Source organism: Athene noctua, chromosome 11, assembly GCF_965140245.1.
Source record: "Athene noctua chromosome 11, bAthNoc1.hap1.1, whole genome shotgun sequence".
Classification (NCBI taxonomy): Eukaryota; Metazoa; Chordata; class Aves; order Strigiformes; family Strigidae; genus Athene; species Athene noctua.
Genome location: NC_134047.1, coordinates 14232219 through 14255354, shown reverse-complemented (window position 1 = coordinate 14255354; position 23136 = coordinate 14232219). Strand labels below are relative to the sequence as shown.

General features: G+C 57.3%; 1 protein-coding gene across 5 annotated transcripts; it reads right to left on the bottom strand.

Moving 5' to 3' along the window:
* Positions 1-154: 154 nt before the first annotated feature.
* Positions 155-22183, bottom strand: PHKA1 (phosphorylase kinase regulatory subunit alpha 1). Of its 5 annotated transcripts, none has more exons than XM_074915511.1 (33): positions 22053-22183; positions 21722-21880; positions 21148-21195; positions 20426-20594; positions 19968-20050; positions 19679-19759; positions 19152-19250; positions 18892-19038; positions 18520-18573; positions 16839-16961; positions 16626-16721; positions 15852-15959; positions 15570-15648; positions 15023-15157; positions 13822-13931; positions 13040-13184; positions 12006-12084; positions 11399-11574; positions 9387-9563; positions 8893-8987; positions 8547-8686; positions 8243-8399; positions 8002-8081; positions 7727-7805; positions 7515-7644; positions 7047-7148; positions 6540-6655; positions 6167-6205; positions 5064-5108; positions 4661-4831; positions 4094-4147; positions 3752-3952; positions 155-3496 (listed from the first exon to the last, which is right to left on the bottom strand). In XM_074915511.1, the coding sequence occupies exons 1-33, from the start codon at positions 22128-22130 to the stop codon at positions 3323-3325; spliced, it is 3729 nt and encodes a 1242-aa protein (XP_074771612.1). In that variant the 5' UTR covers positions 22131-22183; the 3' UTR covers positions 155-3322. The 5 variants fall into 5 exon arrangements, with proteins under 5 accessions (XP_074771612.1, XP_074771614.1, XP_074771613.1 ...); XM_074915513.1 differs by having other exon boundaries at positions 11495-11574; XM_074915512.1 differs by lacking the exon at positions 6167-6205.
* Between the last annotated feature and the right edge of the window lie 953 nt (positions 22184-23136).

Genomic DNA, 23136 nt, shown 5'->3' with positions numbered 1-23136 from the left:
CGGCCGCGGGGCACGCCGGGAGCTGTAGTCCCTCCCCTCACCGGCGCGGGCGGGCCGGCCCCCGCCACCCCGCACCCGCCCCGGGCACCGTGCCCGGCCTGCCCAGCCCGGCCGGGTGAGGACAACAGGCCGCACGCTCGCGTTGGAGAGATTTTATTAGGGGCCCCCACCCCACGCAGCTCGGAGCGGTGGTTTTTCTTTTAAAAACGTACGAACCGTCATTAAAAAAGGCCAGAGGCCTTCACGCACCCGCCCGCCAGAGGATTGCAGCCCTGTTCTCGCTTCTCAGAGGAGCCCCGGGGGTGCCCTGTGCTTTCTGCTGGCGCTCCCCGCGCTCAGCCAGAGCCCTGCTGACTCCCAAATGCAGCTTCCCCCTGATTGTGGGGGGACAAAGAAGTCGGGCTGGGGCTTACAGACTCTTCAAGCCTCCTCTGCCTGAGGCAGGGTTTACCAGTGTGGAGGAATCAGCGTGCAACAACTACAGAGAAACTGCTACCGCCAGGAATCGGCCCTGAGAGACAACGCAGAACTACTCTCAAGACCAGCTTTAAGGCCAAACAAACCTGATGAGCGGAAAACATCCAGGAAAATGTCAGTTGCTGAGGGGAGCTGCTCCAGAGCTGGCCTGATCCACAGCAGAGTGGCAGGTCTTCACACACAGGGCCACGGCCACCCCCCCAGCTATAAAGAGCAGCCTAGGGAGCACTAGGGACCAGGAGCGCTGCAGGCAAAGCGCAGCAGTTCAGGGGGAAAGGTGCTTAAGAGGTGAGTTAAAGTGGCGATCATCACCCTCTCGGGAGCTTGGCTGTGGTATCCACCTCGCAGAGGGATATGTCCTCTGCGCTTGCCAGAATGGATGTGGCAACCCAGACCCAGCTCCAGGAAAACATGCAGCCATCCAGGCCTCAGGGCACACCAGAGATTTTAACTAGTAACCACTGCAGTAGTGAGAACAGCTGCATGAGGTGTGACCAAGATCCTCCTAGAAGCTGTGCCAAGGCACATGGAGGTGATTCAAGACAGCCAGCCTGACCAACCTAGTGGCCTTCTCTGATGGATTGACTACATCAGTGGGCAATTAAAGATCTACGGATGTCGTCTATCTGGACTTCTGTAAGGCCTTTGGCATGGTCCCCCACAGCAACCTTCTCTCTAAGTGGGAGAGAGATGGATTTGATGGATGGACTGTTTGGTGGATGAGGAATTGGTTGGACGGTCACATCCAGAGGGTAGTGGTCAACAGCTCAGTGTCCAGATGGGGATTGGTGACAAGTTGTGTCTCTCAGGGATCCATACTGGGACCAGGACTGTTTAATCTTCATCAGCAACACAGACAATGAGACTGAGTGCACCCTCAGCTAGTTTGCATATGACACCGAGTGGTGCAGTTGACACACCTGAGGGACAGGATGCCACCCAGAGGGACCTGGACAGGCTTGAGAAGTGGGACCATGTGAACATCCTGAGATTCAACAAGGCCGAGTGCAAGGTCCTGCACGTGGATTGGGGCAACCTCTGACTATCAGTACAGGCTGGGGAATGAAGGGACTGAGAGCAGCCCTGTGGAGAAGGACTCGGGGATGCTGGTGGATGAAAAGCTGGACATGAGCCAGCAATGTACACTCACAGCCCAGAAAGCCAACCGTGTCCTGGGCTACATCAAGAGCAGTGTGGCCAGCAGGTCGAGGGAGGTGATTCTGCCCCTCTGCTCTGGTGAGACCCCACCTGCAGTGCTGTGTCCAGCTCTGGGGCCCCCAGTAGAAGAAAGTCATGGACCTGTTAGGGCAAGTCCAGAGGAGGGCAACAAAGATGATCAGAGGGATGGAACACCTCTCCTGTGAGGACAGGCTGAGAGAGTTGGGGTTGTTCAGCCTGGAGAAGAGAAGGCTCCAGGGAGACGTTATTGCAGCCTTCCAGTGCTTAAAGGGGGCTGATAAGAAAAAGGAGGACAAACTTTTTAGCAAGGCCTGTTGTGATAGGACAAGGAGTAATGGTTTTAAACTAAAACAGATTAGATTCAGACTAGATCTAAGGAAGGAATTTTTTACAATGAGGGTAGCAAAACACTGGCATAGGTTGCCCAGAGAGGCAGTAGATGCCCCATCCCTGGAAACAATCAAGATCAGGTTGGACGGGGCTCTGAGCATCCTGATCTAGTTGAAGATGTCCCTACTCATTGCAGGGTGGGGGTGGACTAGATGACCTTTAAAGGTCCCTTCCAACCTAACCTGTTCTATAATTCTATAACCCCACTCCCCCACCACTTTGTGGTGTGTGTGCCTGATGCCCGTCAGTCCAACCACACCATCCTGTGGGGTTTGACCTGCAGGATAGCGCAGAGCTGGGACCCGCTCTAAAGTCATCACCCCTCTCCTGTGCAAGGCTGTGGGAGCCGGGGCAGAGGCCCGAGCTGAGCATGAAGAGCACATCTGTGATGGCACAGGTAACGCCGAGCCAAGCAGCCCAGCTCAGAGCTGCTTCACAGGGCACGCATAAACTCAGGCACCTACAACTTAACCATTAGCAACACTGCCAGGGACATAACAGGCAGCACAGACTGTTTGGTGGATGAGGAATTGGTTGGACGGTTACATCCAGAAGCCTGTCCTCACAGCTTGGTGGTAACAGGGATCTGTTACCACCTTGGGATGCTGCCGGCTCCCACAGCCTCCCCAGCTCTGCACACAGGATGCCTGTGGGGGGCATGATGGGCTGCCTACTTCAAGCAGCACAACTGTGGCTGGGTTGCACTGTTCTGATTTTGTGTGTGCTGGGAAGAGAGGCTCGGGCGGCATCCCCTAATCCTCTAACAAAGCTTTTCCATCAGCAGCAGGAAGAACAAGAGCTCCAGCCTACACTAGTATAAACCCTGCAGATTTGGAATGGAAAGCAGCACAGAACAGGTTAAAAACCTCATATCTACCAGAGGCAGGGAGAGCCTGAGCTGTCCAGGGAGTGCTGCAGTGCCGAGCACACACACCTGGTGAGGGGGATCCTCTCCATCTCCCTCAAACACAGGCTGCTCCAGGGGTGATGGCCCAGGAAGAGCTGTGCAGGCAGACACTTCTAACACAAGCAGGCTTCAAAGCTCAGCCTTTCCTGCCAGCCCTTGCTCCACAGGCTGCACGCAGCCACAGGTCAGCTTAGCACACGTGCCTCCTGTGGAGTTCCTTGAGAGAGCCACTCACCCACCAACAGGCCAGGACTGGGAAGAGAGATGGCCATGCAGGCTACCTGCAAACTAGCCTAATGCCCATCTTTAAAAGCTGTCTGAAACAACTCTCCCATGGTGTCTGCAACTCAGGGAGAGGAACTGCAAGAGCTACTGCATGGAGCAGCCATCGGTGGGCAGGAAGTCATACACGTACATGGCCACCGACTTGGACAGGTAGGTCATGGTGCCAAAACGGCCACTCGGTGCGCTGTCGTACAGCAGGCTGCAGATCCCCGTCGTGGGATCCTTCTCCAGCATGTGGTCATCAGCACCCAGGGCTTTCTGCATTTTGGACAGGGTAGGAAAAAGGCAGCATTAGGACTAAGGGCAGCCCCCTCACCACCTTCCACCCGAAGCATCCTCCCTTGCCACTCACAGCGTGACACATCAATAGCGAGCAGTGGGAGGAGGACACTACATCTTTGTTGTGCCCTGGAAACACAATGGGGACAACAGGCAGGACCCTCCAGATGAGTAAACCCTGTGTAACCGTGGGGAACACAGCCAGCAGCCCTGGATGCAGTCTGTGGCCCCTACCTGCTCCTCATAGAAGAGGTCATTGGCCGTGTGTAAGATCTTTTCCACAGCTATGATGCCACCGATGGTGTGTACCTCCGTGTCCACCAGCATGGTGAGCACTAAGATAGCCTCCACCAGCAGCTGCCTGTACTCTGGCTGGGGCACACGGTTGAGGACTGACTCCACATGCACAGCAAACTTCATTTCCCCTGGGGTCATCTATGAGGAGAGAGAAAGCAATGCACCTAGAGCGCTGTATCACCAGCACAAGTCCTGAGCTATGCTGGGCACTTGCCCAGGGCAACACAGCACCCAACACCAACACACCTGCCCTGTTTCCCCTTCACATAAACCTCCTACCTCTCTGGTTGTTGAAGAGGGGAGAACAAAGCCCTCCACGGAGAGGCCATGACACTGCGGAACAAGGAGAGACCATGGTTATGGCCTGGAGAAGCACTGGACCACACATAGGTCCAGCCCACCAACTCGCTTCCACTTGAGTGTTGGTGCCTGCTGCCCACACATCCCAGCTCCACCTCCAACTCTGCACAGCATCACTCCCCATCAGTTCAGTTTCAGCCAGAGCCCTCACACACACAGCATGGGGCTCTGCTCCCTGCCTTACCGTGCAGAGGACAAGCTGTGCCTGGAGCTGCTTCAGCTGTGGCTCCAGCCCTGCCCCTGCCTGGCTAATGTATAAAGTGCCCCTCTGCAAGGGTCAGCACAGCATGAGGTAGGTCCTGTGTGCCTACAAGGCAGCTCCAGGTCTTCCCCAGCTTTCCAAGGCCAGCTGCAGGCCTTGTTCATGCAGTACATATCTACACAACATCAGGGACCAGCTCCAGGTGCCTAAGTGCTGCAGCAAGGCTGGTGCCTGGGACCACAGGCTCACATGCATGGAGAGGAGCCAGCCAGTGCCCAGCTCACCTTCTGCAGGACATTCCAGACCTTCTGGTAAAAGCCCACAGGGACACGGTTGAGGGCCCCATCCAGCCGCCGTCTCCGCTGCCACTGGCCCTGGCGGCTGTCCTTACTGCCCTGGTCTTCCAGCATGGCTGAAAAGGAGCCCTTGCCCAGCAGCTCCGAGTGCCCAGCAGACTAGGCAGACAAAACAAGGATCACAGAGATGGCTGCAAAGTTAAATACCCCCACAAGAATGCAGCCTGCTGCTGCCCAGGAGTGAGCACATCACCCAGCCTGGTTCCCAGGGTAGAACTGCCACCCCCTGCCCCCAACAAAGCCTACCCTGCAGCACCCCCCAGAGCACAGCGCCTTTCTGCAGCCACAGACAGAACAGACCCCATGCATGCACCCAACAAACGCAGGTTACCAGAGAGGACTTCAGGTCGACATCCTCGGACTGCAAACTGAGGGGCTGAAGGAGAAAGAGAGACAAAAATCAGACTGTGCCAGAACAGGGCAGCCATCACGGCAAGCAGAGCAGCACAGCAAGCTCAGGCCATGGGGTAGTTATCCCAGGGGCTGCGGTTAGCTGGAGACTGAGAGGCAGTTTCAAAAGGCGAGCTGCAGAAAGTCTTACATTAGCATCGGGGTGGGGGGAAGGACTGTGCCAGGGCACGGAGTGGCTGCGGGGCCCCCACATGCCGGTGCTGTGGCAGCAGCAGGCTCACACTGGCTGGCACACAGGAGCAGGGCTGCTACTGCTCTGTTGGCTGCTAGCAAGGATTTAGTATCAGGCAGACTGGAAGACCAGCAGCAAGGTCAGTGCCTGTGGACAACCCTCCTTGTCACATACATGATCTCTCCGTGATGCCAGGTTTCACACTGCAGCAGGTTAGCCATAAACCGCCACAGGCCCTATCTCTTTGAGGACAGGACCCCTCCTGCACACACACCAAGCACCAGAGGAGGTCCTTGTCATTTATAGCTGGGCAAGAGCCCTTTTCCCTAGAGAAGAAATAGCTGGGAAGGCTTCAGGCAGGATCCAGCAATCACCAGTGAACTACCTGGCAGGGCCACTGCTGGTCACAGCACTGGAAACATCATGCCATTCTGCTCAGCAAGTTTTTATGGGTGTAACAGAATCCATTTGGCCATGGCAGTTATGGAGAACAGCTCCCAGCTGGCTGTAATGCCAATACACCCACAGCTTAGCGTAGCCTTTCTCCCCACCAGTCCAAACACAGCAGGTGCCTCTCAAAGGGGAGCTCCCCGAAGGCTGTGGGGCAGTGCCAGCCATGGGCCCCCCTGCATGTTAAGCCATGGAAACCTCTTCCCAGGGAGCCAGCCTCCTTCCCCATCCTGAACAGAGCAACCCTGGGCCTGCTGAGGAGAAGTCATCTCACTGCTGCTGCAGCTGGCTCAGCGGGTTTGTTTAGGAAAGCTCATTAACTCATGCATGCTCAGAAGCTGCCCTGATGTGTGGCATGAGGGATAAAAGCTGAGGCTGTAGGAGGACCAGGGTGGCTTCACCTTACTCCCAGACAGAGACTGCCTACGTTTATCCAGTTGCTGCAAGAGAAGAAGGAAATGAAATTTCTGCTGCTGGAAGAGGCCCACCAGGACACCAGCCACAGCTGGGACACTGTGTGGTCCTCTCCACCCCTGCACCTTCTCAAGCAACGCTGTGCTCCCCCCATACTGCACTGCCAGAGCAATCCCCACCCCCACTAACAGACTTATCCCAATTCCCCCCCGCAGAGCAGGACTGGAGTCAAAAGGAGCTCCTGGAAGCAGCTGTAAGCTCTCTGAAGCACAGGAACTCTCCCTCCTGCTCTCCCATCAACCCTGCCTGTCCTGTCACCCACAAAGCCTGGCAGAAGCAGCCTGCACCACCTTCCCTCACCTGTTTGATCTCACTTTTCAGCCTGACGATGCCGGCACGCTCAGGCTTGGTGGCCCCGACAGCCCCCACCTCACAGATGCAGATAGCGGTGGTGGCCGATGAGTCACCTGATCGCACTGGAATGGAAGACAGGTCTACAGTGAGTACCATGCCTCAGGGCACGGACGTCCCTTGTCACTGCTCAGGCACTGGTACCTCTGCACACCCTTGCCCTCTATCCCAGCCAGCACCAGAGATCCATGAACACAGCACAGAACTGCTTCAATTCAGGCCTGACTGGGCCAAGTGCCAAACTAAGAAAAGCCACAGGACTCGGGCTTGATCCCCAGAAATTGGCTCAGCATCACCGTGTGGAAGAGCACAGCTTCTTGCTGGACCACTGCAGTGCAGAACATGTAGGAGGATAGGGACATCCCCCACAGGTGGGAACATCTGGAGCTGGTCACTCTCCACACCAGGACCTGGCTTTGCCTGGAGATGCTTTCACAACCCTGCTGAGAGACTCACCACTCTTTTCCACTCCAAACTCCTTGCCCGAGAGGATGTGGTAGAGGAGGCTCTTCATGTCTGATGGGCTGAGATTCATCAGGTTCTCGGTGGCTTCTCCAGCTGGAAAGAACAGAGTCAGGATGTTGGACCCTGCTTCACAGCCCTCCTGGCGCATTTCTACCCTGCACCCTATTCTGTTAGCAGGGGAATCATCCTCCAAGGATAAACACTAACTCCAGGGGTTGCCTACAACAGGGGTTCTTCCCCACACCAGCCCAACACATGCCTGAGTACAGACTGCAGTGAAATCATCACCCACTTGTGTTGCCCAAGAACAGTCCCAGCTGCAGACCCCGACACTTTCACACAGGGTCTCATCCTGGCACTGAGCTGCCCGTTTTTAACAGCACTTCTCCTTCCTGGCTGACAGGGCCCCAAGCACCGCAGCACCCACCCTGGCCAGGGTGCCGTCTGTGCTGCACGTACCCGAGCAGCGCAGGGCGTGTGCCAGCTCCGTTGCCATCACCTGGATGATGAGCCCGATGCGGATGCGGAACATCTCGGCGAAGAGCATGGGCTGTGTGCGTATGTACATGGCCAAGTACACCATGATCTCCTGGAGGGGAAGAGGAAGATCACCCTACTGCTGCTCACCAGGGCCGACAGCTGTAGGGTCCCCTGCCACCCCGGCCCCTCACCTGGGTGAGGATGGACACACTGAGGTTGTTCTCGCTGGCTTCATCAATGAGGCGAACGAGCTTCTCATAGGGGATTGGGCTGGGGAGGGAATGAACAGCAGAGCAGGTGAGAGGCAGCAGAGCGAGCCCTGTATCCCTCCTGGTCTGTACAGCCCAGTGAGGAGATACAAGCTGAGGACAGCCACCCAGAGCCATTCCTGCCCACGGACTCCAGAGCAGTGGGCTCACATCCAGCCCCAGCCCAGAATGTGTGGGGAGAGAGAGGTGCCACTCACGCAGAGATCGTCTTCTCACGTGGCTCCGGGGGCAGCCCCACTGTCAAGTGCTTCTGGTGAGACAGGAGATCAGTGCAAGCCTGGGGACAGAAAGTCACCCCAGGCATCACCAAGAGCTCAAGGTTTGGGGTTTCCACACAACGGAGACAGAGCTGATGCAGCCACAGTTTGCCTGCCCATGCTGTTGCCTCCTCCCCACAGTGGATCTCAGCCCACTAGAGGCCAGCTGCACAGTTGTTACCTCATCCAGAGCTTCCACCTTCTTCTTGAGGATCCCAGAGATGTAGCGAATCAGGGCCCACTGGCACGTGGCTCCCACCCGCACGTACAGCTCAGTGAGGAGTTCCCTGACGGTGGGGCCAGGCTCACTATCCAGCCCCGTGTGCCACTCGGGTCCCCTGCAGTAAATAAGAAGCTGGGTTACAGTCAGCAATTTGCCCTGTGGCAGCTTCCTGACAGTCCCCAGGCTTTGTGGGATGGGACACAGGCACAGCTGTGCTGGCTCTCTGCTCAGTGAGCCAGCAAGGACTTGGAGCTCATCGTACTTGAGGATGTGAAGCATGTAGAGGATGTCTGCCTGCTCTTGCAGCGTGGGGCAGATGCGCAGCTGGTCCACCAGTGCCTTGCAGTCCACATTGCCATCCTCATCACGGGGCAGGTTCATCTCTGCATAGAGTACATGACTCTGGGGGAAGGAAGACCCACGTTCCTGGTTAGTACTGCCAGCACCCCGCACCAAGTGTGGTCTGGTTATGGAACCAAGGCCATTCACCTAAGGATATTCCCCCTCACCAAAACCCAAGCCTTCCCCATGCAGCCCCGCAAGGACCCCCTAGCTCCAGCTGAAAAGATGGCACTGCTTGGCCACAGGCTGGGAGGGACAGGGCTCACCTTGACATCCACATCATGCTGGTCAGGTGAACTCAGCAGCTTGACTGACTGCTGGGATGCCTGGAAGATCTTGCTGGGGACGTACATCCCAACATCTGTAAGAAAGATAAGGTTGGTGCAGACATTTCTTAACCCCAACCACAACTGCTGTGCCCCAAAGCACCTCACAGCTAACACTCTGCTCCCCCAGCAGCCCCTGCAGAGAAGCTGGCTGTGGGAGAAGCAGCCCCTGCCCACCCAGTTAGAGGAATGCCACGGGGAGCTGCCATCTCTTATTCAGCAGTTTCCATGAGGACTTCACAGGTACCAACTCCAAGATACCCTATGGCCAGGACTAAAATAAAATGGGCATAATGTGCCTTTGCCCAGGCAAAAACTAGGTTGCTTTGCAGTCCATGGGGCCCCCAGCATCACACAGCTGGGAAAGCTCCCAAAACACCTCAGCCTCATCCCCAGCCTTGAGGAAAGGTGCTGAGGGCACTGGAGTTACTCACTCTGGACATGAAGGTCCTTGGCCTTGGATGCCAGGGACATGAGGTCGCGGGTGGTGTGGACAGCAGCCCGGAAGCGGCTCAGCCCTCCCGGCTGGGCAGTAGGAGGGAGGTTCGACTGGGGAACCGTGCGCTGCAGCAGGTGGTCCAAGTATTGAGCAACCTCATCGTATGTGTCCGCTGGAAGGGCAGGCAGAAGAGAAGGGGGTTCAGCCGCTTTCGCCAGGGCAAGCCCACACCCCAGAAAGCTCCCCAGCTGTGCCTTGGCGAGGGCAAAGCTTTGCTGGCTGCACAGAGTGACAGTGCGGGGCTAGTGCCGACAGCTAGATGGACAGAAGGACAGTGCTAGCAGCGGAGGTCACAAAGCACAGCAGCCGCAGCACCCCTGTTCCTGCACTGCTCTGCTGCCTGGGACACTGGCTGCTGGCTGGGGCCGAAGTGGGGCTCCCTCTGAGTCCCACCCAGGTGAAGGAGGCAATGGGGCTGCAGCATGTGTCTGGTCCAAGCCTGCACAAGCATGGCAGAGTCTGCTCAAACCCCACGGTGAAACCCTTGCGCTCTTTCCCTCCAGGAAAGGAGGGGAGCCTGTCCAAACAGAGACCACTTCGGAGCACCCCAGCACAGCAAGGGCCTCATCCAAGCAGGACTCCAGTACAGGGGCAAGGCAGGGTGGGTTTTGCACGTTATTTCTAATTAGAAATTACCAGTTATTTCTAATTAGGAGTTAGAGGAGGAGTTACAGCTCCTGCCTTGCTCTTTGCCCAGCCTCCAGCAGCTCGCATTGCTCCCAACGCCACATTGGCAGCACCAGAGCCACCACTCAACTGCAACATGGAGGAGCATGCTCAGAGACCAGGTCTCTGCTCAGCTGGGAGGTAACAGCACTGCCCAGCAGTGCTGGGGTGCCTGTCCCAGGAGCTGAGCTGCAGACTGCATCTGAGGCCAACAGCACCATGTCCACCTTCCACACCTGGTGGGGATGCCTCAATGCCAGCACCTGAAGGCTTGACTGGAGGAGTCCCCCAGACATCAGGCTTAAGCACATCATCCTGCCTGGCTGCAGCATGACCACAGGAAAAACTTAAAACTGAGCATCTTCTAGCTGCTGTAGAGAGGTCAGGCAGGCCCTGTCTCCCATTGAGGCTGGGGGGAAGCAGACACCTTGGAGAAGCCCAGGTGCAGCCTGCAAGGAGACCGCAAGGGAAGCCAGAGGGCAAGAGAAGAATTCAGTCACAGCAGCGCAAACATTGGCTACAGGCGCAGCAGAGGCAGAGCAGACTGATGGGAAGGCTGGGAAGATGACCAACACTGAGTCATGCAGGAGGAGGACATACCCAGGCCTGCGTGCAAGGGGAGCAGCAAAACTTGCACCCCGCCACAGTTTAAGGACAAGGTGGGTCCATCACACTGTGATGGGCCAAGGCCCCCTTGGGCACCTTATCCACAGCAGCAAGGCCTCAATTTGGCACCACTGGAGCAGCTCTGCTCAGGGAATGTACAAAGGCTTTGGGAAAACATCACTCAGAATGCTTGGGGACATGGGGGCTCTTCCCCAGCATCTCAAGCACTTTGTCATCACTTTCTGTACCATCGCCTTCTGCACCGTCACTTGTGCACCAAAGATGCTCAGCTGAATCTCCTAAGTGCAGGCAGGTTGTTGACCCTGTCTCTTCCCCACACAACAGCCTATGAAGGTCAGAGTGACTAATTCCAGAGCTTCCTCCGTGCTCTGCACATCCACACGCACCAGCCTCAGCCCCACCTGGCTTGGAAACCCCTCCAGCGAGGGGGCTACAACAGCTGCAGCGATCCACCCAGGCCCACCCCACTGGTGTCACCATGTGCATCACCCAGACAAGGTTAATTGATGTCAGATGGGAACAGAAGCATGGTGAAAACCCAAGTGAATGAAGAACACTGTGGTGGACGCTGGCAGGAAGGTTGGGTGTTACAGGTTTTATAAGTGCGTTTGGCATTTACCATACCACAGCAGTGACTGGCCTGTTCCCCCTTACCATCCTCTGCTATCTGCAAGCCATGCAGCCACTCCTCGGCGTCTAGCTCCTCAAAGCTGTCAATGCTGAGCTCGTAACTCTTGGCAAAGACCTTACCCTCTGGCCCAGGGTCCATAAAGCTGAGGTGAGTTCGGCACGACGTTGTCAGGAACTCCGACAACTTACCCGTCTGGATCCTGGGCGAGAGGAGGGGAGGTCACACAGAGAGGAAGGGGGAGGCAATACCCTTGGCTTTGCCTCCTGGATCCAGGGCAGACCCTTCGGCAGCGAGAGACAGGGGGTTGCCCAGGAGCATACATGTGCTCCAGTGCCTGTTTTAGCTGCCTGCAGCTCTTCCAGCCATAGGTGGGCATGGAAGGGCTGCCCAAAAGCTCTTACAGAGATTCTGCAGCCACGGGTTTAATGGCATGAAAAGATATGTCCTCTCTTGCATCAGCTCTGTTGGGATTGTAGTCCCAGGATGCATGTACAGCCTAGCACACCCCAATGTATCTTCCACAGCTTGTTCCCCAACAGCCAATGCTCAGGCCCAGCAGGTACCCTCAGAACCAGGCTTTTGGAGGCCGCCAGCCCTCTCCCCTTCTGCACCCCAGGAAGCTGCACTCACCTTGCACCACCAAAATACCCATCCTGCAGCTTCCGCAGCGTTGCCAGCACTGTGGGGTGCACACTGCTGCCAGATTCATCTGTTGGGGACAGAGACACAGGTAGTCAGGCTCTCCTGATCAGACAGACTCCCAGAAGGTAACACAGGGCTAGGTGGGCATTCAGACACGCAAAGCACCATGGCATTGGCCAGAGCTTTGCTTTGGAGTGCACAGCCAGGCTGTGGCACTAAAAGCACCACCCAAAAAGAAAAAGTCAGGACTGTTCAGGCTGGATTCCAGGAAAACCAGGCCAAGGTACGCTCCAGGCTCCTGAGATTTCACCCTGGGATGAAGCTGATGGTTCCAGACAGCAGAACCCAAAGAGACCTGTGCTCTGTCCCTGGCTTTCACACAAGACAGTGGAGGGGGTGCTGCTGCCGGAGCAGAAGACACCATAGCAAAAAGCACACTCAAGACACTAAGGGGATTTCAAGTACACTAGGAGAGTCAAAAAGTCCTGAAAGCAGAACAGAGTCCCTTCCCTACACAGCAGGCTCATGGAGCTGTGAGCTGCTCCAGAGGAGCCAGTTTTGCTCTGCGCCATTGCACAGCTCTTTGCTCCTTCTTTCCTTGCTGATTTCCCCTTCCCGTTGCCTAGGAAAGCCTTTAGCAGGTGGTTTAGTCTTAGCAAAGAATCAAGATGCAGGAAGAGCCCCAAGAACACTTTTACAGAGGGATTATTTTTTTGGTCTTGCTCCCAAAAGGCCTCCCAACAAGCCTAACTGCCCAGAGACTGAATACCTCTGTGCCAGCAAGCATCCCTTGAGCTGCAGGCACTAGCGCTTGGCAGGCAGCCCCACTAGCTGCCAGGACAGCTGCCAACTCAGTGGGACTCCTTTGAGTGGTAAACTCTACAGGATGCAACTGACCGTTCCAGCCCAAACGTGTCCCCATTACTGAGATGGTCCCACATCTGCCCACCCCCTTCCTCCCACAGAGGCTGCTTCTCAGGGCTGCTCTAGCCAAACGCCTTGTGAGGCCAGAGGATCTGTACCAAGCATGGTGTGGGAGATGGGGAAGGTGATGATCGGCCGCCCGGTCATCCTCCAGCGGCTGCAGAGGTATGAGAGGTCTGTTCTCAGCATCTCCACAATCATCTTGTTGTCAAGAGCCAGGTAGAACTGCTGCTGGTCTATGAACTGCAAGGACAGCAGGAGATGTGAGCAGCCCTTCCCACAGCCACCAGATCCCTCTGGTGCCACCCACATCTTCCCACAGGTGCTCAGCCAGGCCAGTCACACTGCACCCAGGGGAGATGCTCTTTTGTAGCGACAGCTCATCCACATTACCTGGTAGGTCCCAGTCTAACAAGGGACACTAAACCCCCAGGGCAGCTACTGGCCACCAACAACTACAAGGAGGTAACATCACAGCTCAGCAGCACCATCACCCAGGCCCCACACAGCTGGTCTGCCTTGTGCCTATCCCAAGCAAATACACACTTCCCACAGTGCCAGGCTTTCTGGACACCAGGGACAGAGAGATCCCTGTCCTGTCATGTCTCCTCCTGGTGTCCTTGTCAGGGTGAGCAAAGAGATTTTTACTCAACACTGATCATCAGAAGGCTGGAACCATCTTCTCCAAGCACACACAGAGCCAGGACCACCAACTCTGCTGCTTCGTGCCACAGAGCTGGGGCCGCTCCACCCTCCCAGGCTGTTCAGAGGGTGTTGGGCCACCCCTGAGAATAAATCGAGCACTCAGACAGTGGAGAAACATCCTACCCAGTTCCAGATCACACAACAGCTGGGAAAGAGCCTGTGCAATGCCACCCACCTGTGGGGTAAAGGTAAAGATGTTCTTCCTGATGTTGTAGAGCTTGGAGGTCCCAAGGACACCCATGTGTCGGTAGGGCCGTCCTGTCAGGCACATCTGTTTGTTGCGGCCTAGAGGGGCAGGAAGAAGAGTTTTTAGTGCAAACTTCCTCACAAGAGGGGATGCAGCAGCAAACAGACACAGGCCTCTGTGCTATCAGCCAGCAGGAAAAGGCTGGATTGTGGTTGGAGTACCCCAGGACCCTGTGTCAAGGTGGCACAGCTCTAAGGGACAGTGATACTCTGTCCCCCAGCCCTGCTCAGGGGGATAGAGACACCCAGGTCCTCCCCAGGGACTCTTGCTGAAACAGGGACATACAGCCTGTTCTGACTTCAACAACAGGCTGCATCTCCAGGTCTCTGGGGATGTCAGAAGCTGGGGCAGGGCCAGGAGTTGCCCCCCCCCCCCCCCCAGGGTTGGCCCCCTAAAGCTGACAGCTCTATCGGTGTTCCCATTGCTCCTGGATTACTCCCAGAGCCCAGGACAGTGCAGCAGCAGCATCGTCCCTTGGTCATGTCAGCCCCAGCAGGTGCTCTCGTGCCCCCTTTGCCCATGTCACACTTGGCCTTTTGGTGGCTTAAATTAGCCAGCGTGGGCAGCCTGCAGTGGATCAGGTTTCCCTTCTGGCCCAGGCTGGGTCTCCAGCTCCTGCACAACAAACCCCATGCCCAAGAGATTGCAGCATCAGAGGAGAAGCAGAGATCTGAGCGCACCCTCCCCTCACACTCAGCCCTGCCAACCCTCCAACAACAGCCGTCCCACTTGAGCTACAGGCTCAATCAGCCAGGGACTGCCAGGCGCCCCTTCTCTGGGGTCTGGCTTGCACCCCCACCCTGACATCTGGGTACAGGGACAAAACCTGGCTCCTGCCCACCCAAGTCCATCCTACATGGATCAGAGCCTCTGCCTGAGCTTGGAGCAACTGTGTAACTGCAATGCCAAAGCTTCATCCCTTTCAGAATCACCCCGAATAGCACTGCTTGCCACCCCAGTTCCCCTTGGGAAGGAGTAGCTTTACCAGGCCCAGGAATGGGTGGCACAGCTCTCATCAGCCAGGCAGAGAGCAACAGGCCAAAACATCAGCATCTATGAGCAGGAGTGCCAGGGGATGGGACAGACCCTCTGCACCCCTTTTGCTGCAAGAGCAGGAAGCCCAGCTCACCCAGCCGGGCATAGATGTGGCTGAGGATGCGAGCAGGCTGCACTCTGATGGGGTAGACTTCTGCCACAGTTTCAACATCGATGTCCTCCTTTCTTAGGACAGCCTTGATCCCCTCCGTCTCTGCCACGATGCACACTGCAGAGGAAGGACAACAGGCTCAGCATGGCAGGGGCACAAGGGTGTGACAGCACTGCCCCTGGCCTTTGGGGACACATACAAGGTACCACATCACATAGAGGCAGCTCTCTAGGGTCCCTTTGAGAACAAGTTCCCACTGCAGAGGTCTGTCCTGCTCCTCCTAAAACTACACCCAATCCTCCCCTGCTGAGTGGCAGGAGGACAGGAGTTTCCAGCCTCTCTGTAGAGGTGGCTGTAGCAGGTGATGTTTCCCTGGGGCAACACTGGGTGGAGTGGAAGGACTTGCACCCCATCTTACACCCACTTTGCCAGAGCTGAGATCTGGCTGCACCAGAAGCCACCCAGCAAGCAGAGCCATCCCCAGGAATTCCACATGGGCAGGGGTTTGGGACCAGTCCCTTTCCCTCACCTTGGACCACCACATCAGGCTTGGGGACAGTCGCAAACCGGCGGTTGAGGGGATCTATTTCACCAGGAGCTATAAATCCCTGAGGAAAAAGAGGTGTGAGGAGATGAACGTTCCATGGGCATGGTAGAATAGGTGATGGCTATGAACGACCCACCTTTAAGAGGTCCTTGGGGATGAAGATGGCAACTTCCCCATGGTAGGTGGCTCAGGGTGGGAGCATTTGCCCTTTCAGGGCTCAAAGCCTGGCCCCACAGCCCTCCCCATCACCAGGGGTGACCGTACCTCGGCCATCAGGCAGCCCAGGATGTAGAGGGACTGCCCCCACATGAGTGGTAGCTTGCCCATGGGTATCCTGTCCACAGTGTGAGGGTTCCTGCACTCCTCATCCACCTGAAAGACAAGCCAGGAGGTCAGGGAGGGATCCACAGCCACAGAATGCTGAAGGAAACGTCATCATTGTATTTTGAAGTCCATCAGTTTAAGGCTTAAAACAAAAGCCTACAAAAGCATTTGCCACAGAGGGTCCAATTCTGGCTACATTCCTCCCCCCTTCTCATGATTGCCTTAAGTACCACATCAGACAACAGGCCAGCTGCTCAGACCATGTTTGGGTTCCCAACACAGGCCATCCAACAGGGACAACTGACATGCCCCTGGAGCACTGAGGCAATGCTCTTAGATGCTGGCAAGGAGAACATCTCTCCTGTACCACCTGGGCACCAGGGAGCTGTTGCTCTCAGCCCAGGCCCACACAAACACCCTCACCACCAAATGGGAGCTTAGCACAACCTTCTCAGCTCAGGTCTGTGTGTCCCAAGCTCCCAGGCTAGCAGACTGTCAGCAAAGCACCCTTGTGTATGGGGGCAAGAAATGCTTTGGGGAAAAAAAAGCAGTTTATTTATCCAGTATGGCTTTATAACAGTTCCAAGCCACACATTTTTTACATGGAGTCTTCATGCACTACATGTGCTGCTTTACTAATGACTTGGGTTAATAAGCAGTTAAAACCTAATTGCTGAGACATTCCTGCTCCCACCACATCTCAGGACTGCTGACCTTATCCGGTGGGACGCTGTACAGCTCTGGCATCAGGCGCACCCCATTCTTCCCCTTGATTAGAACCCCCTCAAGAGCTTCCCGGTACTCTTGCACCTGAGGAGAGAGGAGAGGGGATCTGTCCCTGGTCATGGCCCCCCTACATCTTTCCCCCACACACCTACCTTGATAGGGACTTCTTTCTACTGGCCTGGCAGGTCCTGCCTCCCTTACCTGCTCCATGTTTCCACTGAAAATCCCATCAATGATCAAATACGCCCAGAAGAGAGGCCACTCGCACTCAATGTTCTCAAATAGCTTCAGCTCAGCAGGCTCGTAGTAGAGGCGGTTGGGGTCCTGCAGGGAGGGTGTGACAGGAAGGCAGATGGTAGGTGGCAGGATCCCCTCACACTGACAGGGCTCCTATTCCCCCCAAGACCCCAGCCTCAAACACCCTCCCAGTCCTCTGCAGATGAGGGCTGAGACGGAGCCAAAAAGCAGTTTCACCTCCAGGCTGTCCCCTCTTCATCAGACTTCCCCTCCCAAGCCCCCTGCATTTATGTTGAAGGGACTCACCCTTCCTGGGCAAAGGGAGCCTACCCACTCACCAGGAGAGCACCCCAGAGCCTTGTACAACCACGCAACATCCCTCCTTGCTGCACTGGGGACACCTGAGCCCCTTCGCCTTGCCTGCTCTGCTCCAGCCCCTGCCTCCTCCAACACCACCAGGCTGGCCCCGGCAGGTGCGAGGGCTTGGGCTGGTCACGCAGGGCCAGAGAGCAGGGTCCCTCCCGCCATTGGGTGTGACTGTGAGCCTGGTGAGGGAAGCAGTCAGAACAGAGAGCCGCCTTCCCCAAACCCTCCCACCCCAGATGCATGTGGTGTAATGCCCAAGGGACCTGTGCTCGACCCTCCCTGCTAGCTGCTTTAACTCTGTCTGCTATAGGGAAGGGAGAGCACTGGCTTTAGTGGACTGTCAGGCAGAGAGGAGAGCAGGGACAGAGGGAGCAGATGTTTTCTATAGTGCTCACACAATGGCCACAAACTCCTAAACTCCCATTTGACTCCAGCCAGCTGCAATGCCTCTGGAGGCAACACCACCCTTCCCGTGCCTTGCAGCTCCCCAGAAGTAATCCACAGCTCTGCACGCTGGCAAAGCTCCTGAGTGCTGGGAAAGTCAGACTGGAGATGCTGCTGCTCTTCTCTGGCTCTGGAGAGACACAGCCACACACACTGCCTATTATGGTCAGGTCTGAAGTGGCACAGAAGAGAAGCATTCAGAGGCACTCATGCCCAGAGGAGCCCCACCAGGTTATGGGCCTAACAGGCAGTGATGATTTAAGAGCCTCCATGTACCACTTCCTGGTTCTGTGGTTATCAAATGCAACTGTTGCTTATAAAAGTTTTCTGTTTCCCCTCCCCAAAGCAGCAGAAGAAAGCCTCCACTCGCTCTGCTGAGAGCCAAGTGTGGCAGTACACAAGCTGACTGCTGTCCCAGGAGAGGCAGAAGCAGCTTTGTGACCGCCAGTGCTGCTGCAGAGCCGAAGCTGTCAGGGAGGAGCACTGCACAGTTGCTTCCACAGGCCTCCAGCCCTCAGCTCAGGACTTGTACAGCCCTGGGAGAGTCAGAGAAAGAGCCCACCTTGGCAGGGCCAGGTCCCAAAATGCAGGCAGAGGCAGTCTCTGCCCATCTGCTACAGGCATGGGTGGATGTGCCACCTCTGCAACAGGCTCTGGCATTTTGGGAAACCTTGTCCAGACCCATGACACTGCCTGGGGCTGCTCAGGGCTCTTGTCTTCCCAGTGCTCTCACCACAGCCTTTGCGCTGCATCCAGAGGGGGCTGCAAACGCAACCCAGGGCAGCTGCTGCTTGGCACTCAAGCTCTGGCAGGTGGCAGGGCTGGGGACACTTACCTCTTTGGGGGTCCGGTATCCATCCCGGAGGAAGCGGCAGCAACCATAGCGCCCCTGGAAGGGAGAGGAAGAGGTGCTAAGCAAGAGGCACAGCATGAGATACCTCGTACCTTCAATCCAGAAGCATGGGGGCATCTCCTCCAGCCAAATACCCCCTCACACGCTCACCTAGTGCTCAGGCACCATGACCACAGCTGAGGGCCACAGCACACAGGACTGTTTCTTTGCACATGCCTGCCACAGGTCACGGAGACTGGGAGAGGACATGCCCAGCATCCCCTCCCCAAGCACATTTTTGGGAAGAAAAGGGCTACAAGAGTTTAGACTGTAGCCGTCTCCCAGGAAGGGCATGACAAGGGCAGAGCCACTCACCTGCAGCTTTGTGATGATCTCTTGCTTGGTGATTTCCACCAGCTCACTGTCCTCCACAGCAAATGCCGGGTAGGAGATGACCGAGAGCACACTGGCATCCACCTCCTTGGATGTGGAGGCCCTGGGCAGCATCGAGTGAAGGATGGACTGATGAAGGGGAAGGAGGCATGGTTAGGCTGCCAGGCTGGGCATCGTTCATGCCACAACCCCAGCAGATCACACATCATCCTGCAGTGGTGTAAAGCCCGTGTGGGTCTCACCTGACAGTGCTGCACCTCATCTGACAGCACCTGGATCACCGACTGCGGGCCTCCCTTTGCTCCGAAGAGATCCAGCTCATCCAGTGCCTCCAGGGCAGCCTGCAAGCAGGGCGAGACCCAAAGCAGCAAGTCCTCCACCACGCTGCTCAGCTGTAAGAGCTCTCACACTGTGCCAGCCCTGCTGTTTAACGCACTGCCCAAATTTAAACCCTGCTATGGCTGCAGAGCACCCTGGGTCAGAATGTGACCACATCTCCAAAGCCATGGGTAGCCAGACATCAACAGCACCCTGGACATGTCTGCCACTCACCCCAGCTAATTTCTTACTCCCAGTCTGGGCAAAACTCGGGCAAGAGGGGCAGAGTTTTATCCCAGCACACAAGGAGAAAGGTCTTCCTCTCCAGGAACCTATCACTGCATGGAGCATTGAGCATCAACAGTTCAACATGCCCAGCATTCCTTGTAGAAAAGCAGCACAGGGCCACCAGTGCTCCCCAGCACCCACCCACAGCACCTCTCCCACTCACCTTGGCCATGCCAACGGAGCTAGCATTCAGCTCTGTGATCCCTTGGTTTGTCTTGTCCCCACGCTCCCATATTCCAAAGTCCTGTGCAGAGGCATCAGCACATTGGAGCAGGCAGCGGTTGACAGCACACCCAGAAACCCTTCAAATCCCACCCATCACTGGTACTCCCAACAGGTGCTGTGGGACTGTGTCCACGGGGGCTCAGGAGCGACCCACAACTGTCCCTATACACCAGCCCACCACTTACACCCCTGGGACACACTCCCCTTCCCCAGCATAGGCTACCCACCGCGGTTTTGTAGGCTGCTTCAATGTAGAACACAAGGTTTTGGATAAAGTTGACTTCATCCAGGCTGTGAATTATGTGGAGGCCTGAAGCAGGGAGAGGAATTCACATTAGTAACTCCAAGCCCACTGGCATCCCTAAGAAGGGGCTGCAGTAACCCAGGCTGGAACCCTCCTCCTCACTGCACGCTGCCCCACAGGAGCCACATCCTAGTTGGCTCCCATCCCCACTCCCACCCCGCTATGGTCAGCTCTGGGGCTCCAGACAAACAGGGGCTCTTAGAGAGATGGACGTTGAGGGACCCAAATCCACCTTGGGTGCTGTGAGCATAAGAAAACAGTGATGTCAGGGAGGCCATCGCAACAGCCTGGCACCCAATAAGCTGCACCCAAACTGAGAATGTGGAGAGCCCTGGAGATCAGCATGCTCAAAGCTGCCACAGCATCCCCCAGCAGCATCACCTGAGGCTGTCATCTGCGCCAGCATGAGCAGGTAGAGGGAGGTGGCATCCATCTGTAGGTGACCCCACTCGTGGTCTCCCACCACGGTGGCACAGGTGTGGGTGTTGTACTTGGCATGCAGGCAGTCCTTGGTGCTCTGGCTATACTTGAACGCCTCCACCTTGTCCACCTTGAGAAGGACAAGGAGATGCAGGGGTTCATCAAATCCTGTCTCCAGAGAGGTCTGGAAGCCCCAGAGCCAGAGGCTGCCCTGTGCTGTCAGCCCAGCATGTGGAGCTGTGTCTGGCTGAGCAGAAATCCTACAGCTCCCAGGCTGAGCCCCTCCACGCACCAAGGCGGTGAGTGCAGGCTCATGTGCCACTCTAGCGCAGGGCTGCAGACGTGGAGGGCCCACAGCCGCAGTTGCACCACATAGAGAGAAAAAGGTCACTCCAAATGCCCTCAGAGAGAAGAGCTGTGGAGTCCCAGCGCCAGCCAGGCCACAAGACAGGGAGCAGCTGGCAAAGGCTCCGCTGGCCACCAGCCCACAGGACTGGGAATTCCATCACAACAGGGACAGATGCCAAGTCAGAGCTTATTTCAAGACTTGCTGGAAGGGGGCCTTCCCTCCGCTCATCAGGGAAGGCTGAGTAGAGCTGGCACAGCTAGGACCAGCAGTCTTTGTGGCAGAGCTGGGCTTTAAGGAGACGACTTGACTCTTGTAGGCGCTCCCTAGCCCCTACCTGTCTCATCATGCAGTGGAGCAGCCCCCGCATCAGCTTCACCACGCTCTGCAGGAACAAGGAAAACAGCCTTGTTAATCCCCGTGCAGCCAGAAGAAGCCCTGACTCAGGATCAGCTGGCTGCTGACCTTTGCGGGGCTCCGGCATGTGTAATTGGAGCCCCTGCTCACATTTCCATGGCCCCTGCTCCCTGGGTGATAGCAGAGGGAAGCAAGATTTCTTGGCCTGTCAGCAAAGCCAAGCTGCTGCACTGTGTGGGGAGAGGAAGGACACAGCTGCAGGATGCAGCTTCCCAGCCCTTGGGAAAAAAGCTGTGTCCTCAGATCACCCCAGAGCCAGAGAGCTGGGACCTGCCAGCTGGGCTCCAATGCACTCTGGGCAGAGCGGGCTCCGATATCCCTTCCTATAGCCCTCCGTGCCCGGGGACAGCCCTGTCCCCATCCTCACTGCACAGTTTCCCCACGACCTTCCAGCCCCAGAGCTGGGCCACGCCAAAAACCAGCCAGGAGGTGACACCTGACTCCTGGGTACCGCTTGCCGCGCTGAGACAGCCGCTGCGGGCCCTCCCTCCTACCTGCTCCAGCTCGTAGGCCTTGGCCTTGTCCTCGTCGCGGTCGGCATTCTTGCGGTAGGCCAAGCCCAGCCCCCAGACGGCCAGGATGCTGTAGACGTTGTCCCGGACCCAGGCATCCTGGTGGTCGGCGCTGGCGGGGAGCAGACCCGTCACCGCGTCCTGCGGAGGGGGGACACACCGAGGGGCCGCGGCCCCTTTCCCAATTAACTCCGCCTGGCCCAGCCTGCGGGTCAGGCGGCGGCTCCCCAGGCCCAGGGGCCGGCGGAGCGCACTGGGGCCCCGGAGAGGCGACTTCCCTCCCCTCGCCCCCCGCTCCGGGGAGGCCCCGTACCTGGTGCCGGAGGATGGTCTGCTGCACCAGGCGCGCGTAGCCGTCCAGCCGCACGCCCGAGTTGCTCCGGCTGCGCATAGCGGCGGCGGCGGCGGGACCGGGCGGGCGCGGGCACCGCCACTGAGCGGACGGGACCGGCCCGCCCCGCCCCGCCCCGGGTCCTGGCAGCGCCGCCGCTCCTCCCCGGATCCCGGCGCCGCCCGAGAGCCGCCGACGGCAGCGCTACCCCGAGAACGGACACATTTTCGAAGTAATCTCCCTTCCCGCGCTACCCCGCGCTCCTCGCCGGCCGTGGCGATCCCGTCCCGCGGGGCGCTCACTACCGAGCGGGCAGGGCCCGCCGCCATGGCGGCTCCCGCGGGAGGGGGCGGCGGGAGGGCGGCGGGTGGCGCCCCCTGCCGGGCGGAGGCCGCCCAGCCGAGACACGGCCACGCGTGGGGGTGCACGGGCGGAGCCGCGTTACCGGCGGGCGGACGCAGGGACACGCGGGGCGGTGTGGGATCGCACAGACACGTGTGCCAGCGTGTGCGTGCGGATGGACACACGGACACGCGTGCCAGTGTGGTGTGTGTGGACGGACAGCAGGTATATGGACAGAGACGCGGAGGACACGTGCATAAGCGTGGACGTACACACGCAGAGGCACGGGCGTGCACACGCACAGGTGTGCACCCCCCCCCCCCCCCCCCCCCACCTGCCCGGGCATGCGTGCACAGGCAGACCCACGTGTGCGCACACACATCCACGCACACACGTGCACACATATCCTTGCACTTCCGTGGGTACACAGCACACGTACACCCGTGGCACATACAGGCACACACATCTAGAGACAGGAATACATGCACATGCAAACATACGTACATCCACGTGCGTACGTACACACATACACACACCCACAAGCACACACGCATGCACTTCTATACATACATAGACACACATTCACACAAGCACACACACATACTTCCCGTGTGCATATGTAATCACACACGCGCACACACACACGTATACACACATACAGGCACAGGCATACATGTATACACCTACAGACATCTATGCACGCCTAGGGGCAGGCAGACACGTG